We start from the raw sequence: 14,501 nt of genomic DNA on the forward strand, positions 1-14,501 counted from the left end.
TTTGTAAACTAATATATATATATATATATATATATATATATATATATATATATATAAAGAAGGATCATCATCACTAATTTTCAGGAGAGCATCCAAAATCATTTGCATATATATAATGGAAGTAAAAACCTTGTATGGTAGAAAACTCCAGGTTTTTTCAGAAAAGATCAAATTCTTGCAATAATTACTTTGAAATAAAATCAATAGTCACATGCAAATGTGATGGTGTAAAAAGTTCTGAGGCTTTCTTCTTCTACATGCTCAAATCAAAAAAAAAAAAAAATCCATCCATTTCTCTAAGACTAGGATAGAGTACTACATTCCGAATCATTTTGCTAAGGAACACCTGCAACAACAGTCCAGTCACTAACTCTTTTCTACATACAGCTGGGTGCCTTGCAAAGAGACAATAGTAAAACTATATATATATGTTTGTCATACAAAACTATATATGTATATATACATGATTAGCTTTCGACAAAACTATATATATAGTTTTGTGAACTATATAAATGACTAACCCTTTTAAAATTTTATAAATATAAATATAAGACTAGGTTTTTAATACTTTAGCTTTTTATATAATTGCTATCTACAGACTATGTCCAGAGCACGTGTGGCAACTGTCAGCAGTCATTTATAGCTTCTAAATTTTCATATCACTCCTCCATTTTCATCCTCATTTTCTTGTAATTATTGCAAGAATTTGATCTTTTCTGAAAAAACCTGGAGTTTTCTACCATACAAGGTTTTTACTTCCATTATATATATGCAAATGATTTTGGATGCTCTCCTGAAAATTCATTTTTCAAAGCAAAACTGATCTTGTCCCCTTGGATTATCTTTAGAATTTAGGCTTAAAGGCAATACATGACATCATTTTGGGAAGAAATTCATTTAAATACCCAAACGCGAAGCTGATGCTCATCGGTCACACTCTCATGCTTGCATTCTTGGAAGGTAGGCCAATAATTTGCATTTCATTTTCAGAAATCTGTGCTCAAACTGTTTTGTATATAACTCCACACACTTCTTTCTTGACCATAGCAATTACCCATGGTGGTCTTTTCAAACAGTACATTTTGGTCACGTTTTCTTCTCCCCACCCAACTCCTTCCCATCCTTGTCACCTTCCTTCCCCACCCAACTTCATGTTCTTCCTCTATCTCTTTCTCTGACTTTTGACAGATTCTGCAAAGAATTTCAACTAGAGCTTCATGGGCTGGAGAGATGGGTCAGCCATTAAAGAACAGTCAGACTCACAGCCGAGAAAATGTAAGAAGAGATCTATTAAGAATGTTCCAATTTATAACACTACTTTGAAGCTGACATCACCTTCCCATTTTAATCACCACTATAGCACATCATTTATGTTTGTCTGGAGCAATATATTCACCAAAAAAAAAATGTATAAGAACCTGCTAGTGTCCTTTCTTCCTAATTGTACAATTAATATTTAATTTTGTGTAAGAATTTAATGAAGCCAATTTAAGGCTATTATTCTCCAAGAATATATAAAAATGTATAGTTGTAGAATACAAAGAGTAGATTTTTGTAGTAGGCGACTTTTTTTTTTTTTTCCAAATAAATGACATCCAGAAACTAATTGGCCTCGTGTAAGTTAGTTGTCTACCTGTTGAAAGTTCTGGAAGATTCTTTGATATATCAACTGCAAATTTAAAAAATGCAACTGATAACAATGTCCTTTTTTTGATTCCCCAGATCTCTTCTTTCAAGAATTCTTAAGCTCTAAGATAAATGAAATCTTCATCCACTCTGGTTGCACACTCAGCTTGGATACACCATGACATTCTTGGTCATTTTCATGTCTGTTTCTCTTTGTTCTGTGCTTTGATGTCTGAATGGTCAGTAGCACATCGTTTAGGGAACTGGTTTATCATTTTCTAGTACCGAGCAAGGTTATAATTGGACCTCGATATGATTCAATTAAGTGAGAAAATAAAAATTCACTGTGTTTGACATTGCAGTTAGCACTCCCAACAGATCTAAGTGTTTTTGTATATGACATGCAGTGAGTCAAGTTTCCTGACACTGTTTCTAAAATTCAAATCAGGAATTACCTGTATCAGGAAGAAGGTTCTCAGATGCCTATAAATAATTGTTTTGTCTACAACATATCAATAAGCACCCCAAATCTGCCTTGTGACCTGTTCACTTTCTTTGTGGGCTGAGAATGATTATAAAGCTATGGAGGAATATTTTATGATTTGAAATTTGTATTCCACCCTTTTAAAGTCAACTTTATTTAAACACAGGCAGGCTCAAGTTTTTAGGTACTGTTCTTGTATCTATGTAATAACAGTGGAGTTGAAATAACTATGTGTCCATACAGCCCACAAAGTTTCACCATTGACTTATTTGTGAAGCTCTCCCATCAACCCTCCTTCTCTGCCCACCTTAGTATCCTGAGTGTTAGGACTGTAGGTACCACAGTACCAAACCTGGCTCCTACACCTTTACCTTTCATTGACTTTTACAAATAATTAAATTATGAGGTGAAAATGTGGTTTAAGCATAAATCACCACATAGATTGATATAATAGTAACTAAAGTAATACAACATCCTTAGTTCACTTTAAGAAATATTGTGACACACTTAAGTGACACTAACAACGAGGCAGAGTCTTGAGGTGATGCTTCAACTTATATAAAAATCTATGCAATTAAAATTTGTTTTAATGGTAAGGGAAAGCAGGAGAAAGACATTAGATTTTAGCTTTTCTTTTTATTTTGTGATAACAAATTTATCAAATGAGCTAAATCTAATTGTAAAACCATTCTTATAATAAAGTATGTGGGGCCAGAGAGATGGTTCACCGATGACAAAGGCAGAGACCTGAGATCAGTTCCAATCACCCTTATCAAGTGGCTCACAAACACCTGTAAATCCTGCTCCAGGGGCACACACACACACGCACACACACACACACACGGGAGTGCACAGAACTAAAAATAATAATAAAAACAAATCTTAAAAAACATTTTATCCCCACCAAGATAGATCACACAGGAAATATTTAGCTTGCATTATAAAGAACTGCTAGTAAGTCATTAAAATTTGTTAAAATTTTCCTATTAGGAGTGGGGGAGGGGGAGAGGAGTGGGGGAAGGGGGAGAGGAGTGGGGGAGGGGGAGAGGAATGGGGAGAGGGGGAGGAAAATGGGAGGTGGGGAGGAGGCGGAAATCTTTTCAACAACAAAATAAATAAATAAATAAATAAAAAATTTCCCTAGCAGTCTGCCACCAAGTTTACATCACTAATTATTACTAATACCACTCAAAATGGTATCAATATAGGCTTAGCATATTGAGTTGCTTTCTTGGGTCCAGTTTAAACAATTGTACATTCAGAGAAATTTTAACATGATAAATAATAATTTCATACAATGCACATTTTCAGTTTCCTTTAAAACAATTATCTATTATAGAATTTTCTGCTGAAAGAAAACTATATTGGTATTTATCTCCAACCAAATTATATATGCTATCTATTACGAAAATACCTGCCAGCAAGGATACAATTTTCCTTTAACATAAAGGAACTAAAACTTGGGAAGAATAAGGAACTTGTTCAAGGAGACACAGACAGCGTGCTATGGTCCAGATTCACTGTGTTTCTGTTACACATCTTCCTGAGTATAACATTAGGAACCAGGAAATGTGATGCTTTAGATTTACAAAGTTGTTTCTGGGTGAGATGACATGGACACGATGAAACATTCTTTGCAGGAGTTCGCCATGGTAACACTGCATCACATGTGATTGCATTACTATCATTCTAGAACAAATATCAGTGAGCCATGAAATGAAATACATTGTACTACTTTAAAAAAAAAAAACGGCAAATTCAGAATATTTTTGCAACACAACATATTTGTAATACAAGAGAAGCATGTGGAATTTAAATTTCATGGTGTATAAATACAGTTTTGCTGGAACTGGACCATGTTCATTTACATACTGCCCATTGCTTCTAAACATTAGAGGCTATGAATTGCTGGAGCAGAATGAATGACTGACCTAGCATCGTGGAAGAACATTTCTAGCTGGCTCCTTACCAAAAATAATCAAGAATAACTACACTCTGGCAACAGTTTTTAAGCATAAAAAGTATATTTCAAGCATGAAAATGAAAAATATTTATGATTCAAACTATGAAAATATAAATGATGAACAGAATAAAATGGTCTTTACTTATTTGTCATATATTTTAATTTAATCTAAAGTAGAGCAATGTCCAGCCAAATTGTGTCTATTCTAATTTCTGGTTGGGATCTATGTTTTCATTTAAATCCTAAGCTGTCAAGCAATGCAGAAGTGTGATGGTTTTCTTTTAACTTTTGATTACATATTAGTTTTTGTTCTAGGACAGTGGTCTTCAACTTCCCTAGTTCTGTAACTCCTTAAGACAGTTCCTCATGTTGTGGTGATTCCCAAACATAAAATACAGTTAATTTAATCTAAAGTAGAGCAATGTCCAGCCAAATTGTGTCTATTCTAATTTCTGGTTGGGATCTACGTTTTCATTTAAATCCTAAGCTGTCAAGCAATGCAGAAGTGTGATGGTTTTCTTTTAACTTTTGATTAGCTGTAATTTTGCTACTACTATGAATTATAATGTAAATATCTGATAGTTGAGATATCTTATATCCAACCCCAAAGAGTTCATGACTCACAGGTTGAGAACCACTGTTCTTGGAGAATTTTTACTTGTATGCGTAAATGCCATCAATATCAATGGATTGGAACATATGAAGAGACTTAATATATAATCTTATTATCTATTTGCTTATTCAATTTATTAGTTGAGATGGGGTTTTACTTTGCCTGGACTTAAACTCATGAGTTTTTTTTTTTACTTCACTTTTCCAAGAAGCTGGAATTACAGGAATATTCCACTGTGTCAGGCTAATAATTTTATTTACACAACTTTTATTGCTGGTAACTTTCAGAATGGTAGAATAGTAAATGCTAAGAATATAAAATAGCAGAAACCCTGTTGCAGTATTAAGAATTTTTTTTTTTTTTTGATTTTCGAGACAGGGTTTCTCCGTAGCTTTTGGTTCCTGTCCCTGTCCTGGAACTAGCTCTTGTAGACCAGGCTGGCCTCGAACTCCCAGAGTCCCCGAGTGCTGGGATTAAAGGCGTGCGCCACCACCGCCCAGCCCAGTATTAAGAATTTAAAATGTGGAAATAAATGGATCATTAGATCACTAGGTTTTTAGAAAGGCTCATTGCCTTTAACTGCTCAGATTAACATGATTTTATTACACTGAATGAACCATCTAATGAAACTGGTCATTAGCTGTGAGTCAATATGATCACCATTGGTGCAGAATTATACAAATAGTAGAAAAACCCTACTGATCCAAGCATGTAAGATCAATAAATGACAAGGACACTACAGACAACTCGTAACCATGAACGGTTGCACGGCTTGTTTACTTTTCACTCTTGCTTCTGAATATGGAATGTAGAAAAGAGGGGCAAACATAGAGGCAGTAGCAGACAGCAAACCAGAGGTCAAATCCACACACCCAAACACATGCAGTGTACCATCGGCTCTCATACTTGTTGCGGAAGAGGGGGTGTTGCAACTCAGCAGCCAGTCTGCTGTGTTTAAAACAGTCATGTTGTCCCCTGAGAACAGGAACGGTATAAGAGTTCATTGTCTGAAGGGCTGCTGAGTGAACTTGAGTGATCTTCAATGCTGCCACCACTTTCCGATCTTTTAGCGAGACTCTAACTGCACTGTGTGCCTGCTATGTTCGAGCATATCAGACAGATCTGCACTGGTACTCTGAAATATATGTGTGAGTCATGAAACTCCCAGGTCTTCTTTCAGGGAGCTGATTTTTTTCAATCTTATTATCTGTGATCAACTTTGACTTTAAAGGTAAATGTTCTTACTCCAGCGGTTACAACTAAATATTCCTATGTACTTGCAATCCCATATCCATGAATTAGCTGAAATTATAGATGCATGTTTAGAGACAAATAAACAAAGGAAGTGTTAATCTACAAAGGGTTTGGTGTAACACATCATTAAATGCAGGGTAGGTTGCAATGCACACAACTGAACAAAGAAAACCATGGACTTCAGATTAATTGGGAAGGGTGTATCAATCTCACAGATTTATTTAAAATGTAAAAGAAAATATGATGTGGCAAATGCTGATTTCTGGTGCTATGAGTAGTTTTCTAAGTAAAACAGGTCTTGCATAAATCTGACTTTGGTACCTAGGCTGAATCTACAAAATTCAGCATGATAGTGAATAATATATGAAAAACTTTCATATTGCTTGTGTGTATATATTCTGTAATATCTCTAACTATACATATTTTTAAACAGTTGGATCATATGTTCTGACAAGTCGAATGCATTCCTTAAAGTTAATAAAAGACAATATTTTAAATAACTACTTATTGTTGCCATAGGCTGTATCATAATTATGCTTTAATAAAATGAGAATATTATCTGGAAAAATATGCTATTCTCTTTCATGTAAGTGCTAGGTATCATATTATTATTATTATTGAAAATTCAGCAGACATAAATGTTTTATTGCATTTTAAGTCAATTTCAAGATGCATCATTTTAATGAAAAACGTTAGGGTAACATTTTTTATTTAAAATTTAAACTAAAACAAAAATATTCAATTGCAAATTTATGCAAACATCCATATGTGATATCTTTTATTCACAATTTTTAAATTCTGTGGAATATTTACAGATACAAAAAAGGTAACCTTTTTGAATTTTTTTTCAAAATGATTCTCAGGAAAATATAGTCTCACAGCTATAGATAAAGGATTCGATGTTTAAGATAAGTAGAATACTTAATCATACACTAGCTGGATAATCCTTGGATACAATTTTGATTATGGCATCAATAGTAGGATAGTTATTTATTAACAACCCCTGACATATAAACTTAAAGCAAACACTTAGATGTGAGTCTGGGCATCTCTGGGATGGCACTTACCTCCTGTCCCATTTGTTGTGACTGACGTGCTGCTGAGACTGGATTTATCCAGTTTAGAGCCCACATGTGTATCACTGCCTCCTACCAAGGCATGGGGACTCGCTAGGTCTTGCATTTCCATAGACCTGTTGGAATAGGAGGTAACAGAGATCAAACTAAAATTTCAGCAAATATTTTTCCCTTGAAATCTTTGATTGCTCATGTGTGTCAGTGACAGTACACTGAAAACAGACTAGATTCCACAGTGAGACTGCATGATTTACTTTTCTGTACAAAATCCTACACACATGTTCCATGTAATGATGCAAAGAAATGAGCAGACTCCAATCATGACCATCTATGTTGGCACTGACGGCTTCCTGAAATAATCACCTCTGGTAACACCAACATAGAGGATGGAGAAAATGTTTAACTCCCATAACTTGTAATTAGTAGCCATAAATAATCTGAATTCAAAAGCAGAGAAAATTCTAGAGACCTTCTTGATCCAAGTGGCTTAAAAACAAACTTGAGGCTGACAACCAGATCTGTAACACTTCTAACAACCACTGAGGGAGACGAAACTTAGACATGATTTTGTTTCCGACAATGTGGCAAGAAATACACTCAATAAATCTGAGATCCTGAAAGGATGACTGTTTTCTGACAAAATTAAAGGAAGGAAGATGCAACTCCATGAACATGATTGGAACTGCTAGATGTAATTTCACAATGGTCAACATTTTAAATAAGATCTACAAATAAATATCTTAAAAATATTTTAATACCAATGTGACTTAACTTACAAAACTTCATAGTAACTATAGAAATAAGTTCTTTTCAGTTATATATGGAACACTGCTAAAAGGACTATGCTAGTCTACAAGATAAATACTAGCAGGACTTTAAATGTAAATCTTATAGAATATATTTAAAACCTGAACCTTTCCAAATTAAATATTATACTTCTAAGTATAAACTTCCTAAGAAAAATTACAAAATAAATGCAAAGCAATGTATGTGACACAATAATAGTGAAAATACATCAATTCAAAACATGTGGTATATAAATATAGTGATTTAGTAAGAAATAAGGGAGGGGCTTAAAAATTGATGATGTACATTTCCACCCAAGACACTAAAACCTGGAAAAGAAGGAAATGCCAGTAGGAGGAAACAATAAAAGGGAGAAATTTTGAAATAAAAAGTTACGTGATCAATACAAATGATTTTTGACTTCAGAAGATCACTAGAGACAATGGTGGTATTCAAAGAATGGGGAAATAGAAACACCAAGCCACAGAACTTAAGGATGGATAAAACTGATGAATTTCTTGAAAGGTCAAACCAGGCCTAGTAAAAATGTAGTAAATCCCCAAACCAATTATCAATTAAAGAAATTTCAGGGATGAAACTAAAAAAAAAAGAGAGAGAGAGAGAAAGGTTAGACAGGAAAATGCCTGCTTGGCAGGCATAAGGAACTGTGTTCAAATCCCCAGCACCTATGCGAAGGTTGTGCAAGGAAGACCATGCCTGCAATGCCAAAGCCTAAGAGTAGAGATATGTGCTCCCCAAAGGTACTGGCCAGTTAATTAAATTAGTGAGCTCAAGGTTCAAGAAGATAGCCTGTCCCGAGAATAAAGTCAAGAGTCATCCCCTAAATCACCCAAAGTTGTCCCCCTGCACTTTTGTGCTTGTGCTCACACAAGCTACTTCCATGCACATGAACACATCCTCCCCACTGAACATGTACACCACATATGTACACCACACAGACATGTCACATGCAAAAAGAGTATGTTTTAAAAATTGAAACACAAAGATAACTCTGGAGATATTCCACTAATGAATGCTAACAAACATTTGAGGAAAAATAATATTATGCAAATTCTGTCAACTGGGAGTAGGAGGGAAATCTTGGTTTTCTGCTATAGGAGAGTAGCATTATCCCCACCCAGAACCAGACAAAGGCAGTTTCAAGAAGAACATCATGGATTCATATTTATCCCAAACACAGCCAAAAAGTTAGGCTTCTATCAAATAGAAACCAGCATGGAAGAGGAAGCTGTATTAGGACCAGTGTGGTTTATCTTGCAAGGGCAAGATAGCTTTAACATCTGGAGACCTATGTAATGCAATATACTAATGGACACTAAGTCCACGGTTGCAAAGATGTACTGGATATTATTCACCTTTCTTTTACGTCATACATTCTTGATAACCTAGACCAAGGAGTTTTCCTTCATCTGAAGAAAAATCATTCCTGAAAACGTGAGCAGCTTGCACCACATTTCATGAAGAAATACTGGATTCTTTCAGCACAAGGAAACAGATGTGTGTTTTTCACTCTGGCACAGTGTTCGTGCAACAGAAAATAAAACAGTAATGGAAAATAAAGATAGAAAGCTCAATGATGTTCAGAAGTCTAAGGGGGATCCTCTTTAATTCATATCTGTATCAGTTATTACCTTTGTTTTGTAGAGAAGTTTGAAATCTACTGGGAGAATTTCCAAAAGTCAAAGCCACAAGGACTTTGCTAGAAGTAAACAAAAGCAAAAGGTGTCTTCATCTTCAATCTGTTCATAGTTCAGGCACTGAGCTATCAAGATGGTGGATAGTCAAGGGAGCCGGAAGTTGAGCTGCTCATAGAGCGGCTACATCTCAGCATGTCCCTAGAAGGTTCTTGAATGATCATATACTTGCCTTAACCACCATGTAACAGAAAGGGTTGGTGCTTTGGGAAACATTAACAAAAGAAAACCAATACAATGCTTTAGAGTTCATGGAGTTTCCTTATGCTTCAGAAATCGGAATCAGAGGAATCCAGAAAATCTGACCCCTAGTGGAGGAAAAGCACATTATCTAGAAGCAGGCTTCTGTATGACCTAGGCATTAGAACCAGACTTGGATAGCCTCCATCTAGGGCAATATTGTTTGTGTATGTTGTCATCTTCTGTACTACTCTACTGACAGAAAACAAGTAAAAATTAATTCTTGGACACTGCTAATTAGAGATAAAACTCCAGACAGATGCTTGTGGTGTATATATGACCAATAGCATGAGGAACATTGAAGGAGGCTTGAAACAGACATCTTAGAAGTAACAGAGATGACTTCTCTATCAGACAAACAGATGCTGTGTTCACGGGGCCTTTTATCGTCTGCTGATTCTCACTGGTATCCTTTCACAGTAATAAACCGCAGCCATCAATCAGTCAGCATCATCTGAATTACGTGAATCTTTCAGCCAATCACTGAGCCTGAGGCTGGAGATGCAGATCCTCCCACTTAAAGAGCAACCCTCACCGACTCAGATTTCTTCTAAGTGCCTCAACTGGTTCTCAGTACAAACAAAGGCTTCTCCACATGAGAAGAGGCTCTGCCTTGGAATTTAAGGTTTAGAATATTAATAATCCATTGATTGGACAGACAACAATGTAAACTTAAAAGAGTCAGCAATTTTTTTTCTGAAATTGCTAGCTGAATTTTGATTGGTTCAAATAAGGATCCCCAAGGGAGACGTCTAGCCAGTGGTATTACTAAAGACTGACTCCTCTCCAGTTTGGACTATGTAAAAGATGGGTAAGCCAGGAAAATCAGTCAGGAATGAAAGAATGGCTCAAACACATCAGAAAGGAATGGAGAGAAAACAAAACATGTTGGAGGAAGGCCGCTTGTTCATCCTGGCTGCCCAGAACTAAAATAATCACACAGAAACTGTATTAATTGAATTACTGCTTGGCCTACTAGTTCTAGCTTCTTATTGGATAACTCTTACATATTAATTTAACCCATATTAATTTTTTATTAATCTGTATATTGCTACATGGCAGTGGCTTACAGGGCAAAGTTTCTACTGGCTGCTGTGGGGCTACATAGCTTCTCTCTGACTCTGCCCTTTTTCTCCCAGCATTCCATTTAGTTTTCCCCACCTAGCTCTGTTCCCCTATAGCTTTGCTATAGGCCCAAAGAAGTTCCTTTATCAACCAATGATATTCACAGCATACAGAGGGAAATCCTGTATCACCTCCCCCTTTCTGTTTAAATGAAAAGGAAGGTTTTAACTTTAGGGGAATCCTGCATTAAAACATGGTGCTTCTGCAGAACAACAAAAATTAGCCTGTGAAATAAATATAATCCTAGCAGGTTGCAGTCCAATCCACGGGAAATGAAAATGCATTTCAGTGGAAATTTACAGTGTAGCTCCTCGGTCATATTTGTTTTAGTGGGTTAACACATCCTACAATTAAAGAAGCCTTTACCAAACAGAAATATAACATTATTACAATAAGTCTAGAAGTATCTTCCTGTAGTATCTCTTTGGTAAAGCATTTAATTGTCAAGCCAGATACTTTGAAAATTCAATAGTAATAGAATAATTTTTTTGAAAGTTACCAAAGTCAACAGGAACATCTATTTTTCCCCAAATAACACTGTACGTTATTTTTAAATGTGACTCTATCTCTTAGGATGTCTATTTCAATCTTCTTGTAATGACCATTATGTCATCGGACTTTTAAACATCAGAATCTCTCTGGGCAATTTATATAACTGAACTTAGTCTTAACCTGAAGTTGTCATTAAAGAGAAGAAATGAGAGAATTCCAAGATTTAGGGATTAGCTTCTTGATCCTTTCCTCTAGTCTTTGCTTGTAGTACTGACGGAATTTGAGGTGAACGTTCTGAAGGGTCTGTCCTCTTCAAACCCCTTTGTTAAGGGCAAAGCTTAACTCTGTGTACTGTAGAATCAATTCCAACTCAGACACCGTGATTCACTCTTTGCTGAGCCTGGTGATGAGTCAGGGCCTGGTTATTTATAGAGTCCCTCCATCAGCTGTTCAGGACCCAAGAAATGCAAAAGTGTTCTGAACTCCACAACGCTGTCACAACAGCTGCTGCTCTTTGTAAGAAATGGACATTCTCGGGACAAGGTTCGAGATCCCAACTTCTCATTTTCTCCCTAGACAAACTGCGCTCTGGCCGACCACTGGATGGATGCATATGAAGATATGGGTTTGGTGTGTGCTCTTCTCATAGTATCATAACATAAAAGTCTATTTTCCCTAGCTGAAAAACAAGAAGAAGATGCTTCTCATCTGACTTCAGTGCAAGGCTCCGGGAGAGCAGCGACTGCTTTCTGTTCTGTGCTCACCCCACTCCTGTGATGATGACACAGAGCCTCTAGCCATGATAACGCATGGAGAATAGCACAGCAATAGAAAAGAACAAGCAGATCAAGTGACTGGAGCTCCTTGAAGTCAGATTCAGTGTATAGAGAACTCTGCTTGGGTATCTCTGTTCTAGGCACAGTTCTAGGACAACAAGGAGCTTTCAGGCTACCAATACAAGGATAGAATTAGTACTATGATGTGAATGTGTGTTGAATTTTCACATGTATGTATGTGTGGGGGGGTGATACACGCATACACACACGTGCACCTATAAAACTTGAGATTTCCTCAAACTAGTATGTATGTGTGTGTTAGAGAGAAAGAGATGGAGCAGGGATAGGGAGGGAGACAAGGAAGGAGGAAAAGAGAGGCAAAAGAATGCTTCTACATGGATGCAAAATCAATTGCAAATGAAACCAAACTAATAAAGCCACTTGGTCATCTGATGTCCGAGAAAACAGAGCACTTGAGTATTGGCTCTTGAGTATTGGCTCTTGTTTTCTGAAAAAGCATAGGCCTAAGGAAACATCACTATCAGCACCAAGTCACCTTCAGCCAACATATTTCTGAACCGCCATCTAGAAGATCTTGCCAGTGCTGTGGCCCTGAGACAGGTTCTCTGCTCGCCAAAGTGACAGACACCTCTGTACCACTTGGTACCTGTGCTACTGAACTGGTGGACAGGCAGCTCCAGGAGAAGGCCTCCACCAACTCATTTGTCCAAACACGGTCAGCACTGAGTGAGCTGTGCTGCCATGGAACCCTGGGAGGAGGACCTCCTGATCTTTGGTAAGAAGGATCAGAGAATGGACTATCCAAACCGTGGGGAGCTTTACTATTCTCCAGCACCTTTACAACTGTCTCAAGGCCAACTCGAACATTCACCGTGTGGGACTCATTTGTCAGAATGATCTCACTCGCTGTAGCCAAAGCAAATAGAGGCAGGGACATACTCTTCTCTGGATACTTTTACATTACAGCCCCCATTTTTCAGGGCTCACAACTCTCCACTTGAAGCCTGGGACTCCTCTCTCTCTCTCTCTCTCTCTCTCTCTCTCTCTCTCTCTCCTTCTTACCTTGAATTTGAACAAATTATTCTATTCAGATAAACCCTGACTCCTCCACCTCTACTTCAATAACTGCAAGGCAATACTTCAAACTAATGGGTCTAAATCTTGGTTTTCTGAAGATTCCCTTCCCTGGAAAACAAAGAAAAGAATGAAACTCCTCCAGATCCTTCAAGTGTTATTTGAATGGTGCAGGAGTCAAATTTCCATAAGATCGGTTACAAACCATGGTTAATGAAGCAGGAAATTGTTTTCCTCTAGCAAGTAGTGGGGTAAAGCCATAGGCCACAATCAAAACATTCAATGCCATCAATTACCACCAAGAAATATATCAACTCTTTGGCTAGGGAGATGCTTTGCCAGGAGCAAAAGTTACATAGGATAAATGTTTTCAGTACTAAAGTGTTGAATGACCAAAAGCTAAGCATTGGTGTAATGCACAAAATGAAGATAGTTGTCTATTAAATAATTGAATTTCTCTTTCTGGAGGGACAACACATGTCCTTCGATGGAAAATGCTGTATTTTGCTTGAGGCTGAGTGTAGAGTTAAGATCGGGCACCGTTAACTCTAACCTGAGCATTAAACCTCATCTCTGTCATTTACTGGTCATGAGATCTTAGGGTCAAACTGAAGTTGATAAGTAGATCCAATATAATTTGATGTGAAGATTAAATATCCATAGGTGATAAATAAGCTTGCCCTCATAAGGAACATTTAGTTTAGTGTAGTGCATGCTTAGAAAGTGTTTTCTCTTAATCCTGTCTTCAGTGTTGACAGCACACACCTGCTCCCTCTCATTTCAGATAATGTACAATATTAGAAAATGTTGTTTCCATATTTTACTTGGGACTTCAGATCTGGAAGAAAACATCCCCTTTGACATTAGTCAGACTAAATCTTCCTTCCTAAAACAGCCCTTTTGCTATCAAGAAGTCATGGTAAAATGACTTTCCCTTTTGATCTGATTGAGAATTTCCCCTTCTTTCAGCCTTCTTAGACCATGGCAACCTTCATCTTCCAGGAAGGAAGATGCTATTAGCCATCTGTAGATATACAATTTATGTAGATGTGCAATTACCATTCCCCAAATGGAAAAGTTTGGGTGGCTCTCCCTTCGGACTATCATCTGGAGTCTACATGAGTTGGTTCTTTCACCTGATAGCCTTAACTTCAGCTGCAACAGGGTCCAGGAATTCCCCCTGCCTGTCCAAGCAGATGCTGCAAAGCTTTGTGGCTTTACCCATCACTACCCAAGCACTTGGCATTTGGCTCCTA

At 37.0% G+C, this 14,501-nt stretch overlaps 1 protein-coding gene across 3 annotated transcripts in view; it reads right to left on the reverse strand.

Moving 5' to 3' along the window:
* Positions 1–14,501, reverse strand: part of Eya4 (EYA transcriptional coactivator and phosphatase 4) — a 251,764-nt gene that overhangs the window by 61,732 nt on the left and 175,531 nt on the right. For 2 of the 3 annotated variants that reach the window (XM_057762406.1, XM_057762405.1), the window contains 2 exons: positions 7,008–7,132; positions 5,593–5,661 (listed from right to left, as the gene is read on the reverse strand). In XM_057762406.1, coding sequence (XP_057618389.1) covers positions 5,593–5,661; positions 7,008–7,132 — 194 coding nt within the window. The remainder of the gene's footprint in view (positions 1–5,592; positions 5,662–7,007; positions 7,133–14,501) is intronic. The other variant, XM_057762407.1, reaches the window with a different exon arrangement.

Source organism: Chionomys nivalis, chromosome 2 (assembly GCF_950005125.1).
Source record: "Chionomys nivalis chromosome 2, mChiNiv1.1, whole genome shotgun sequence".
In the NCBI taxonomy this organism is placed as follows: Eukaryota; Metazoa; Chordata; class Mammalia; order Rodentia; family Cricetidae; genus Chionomys; species Chionomys nivalis.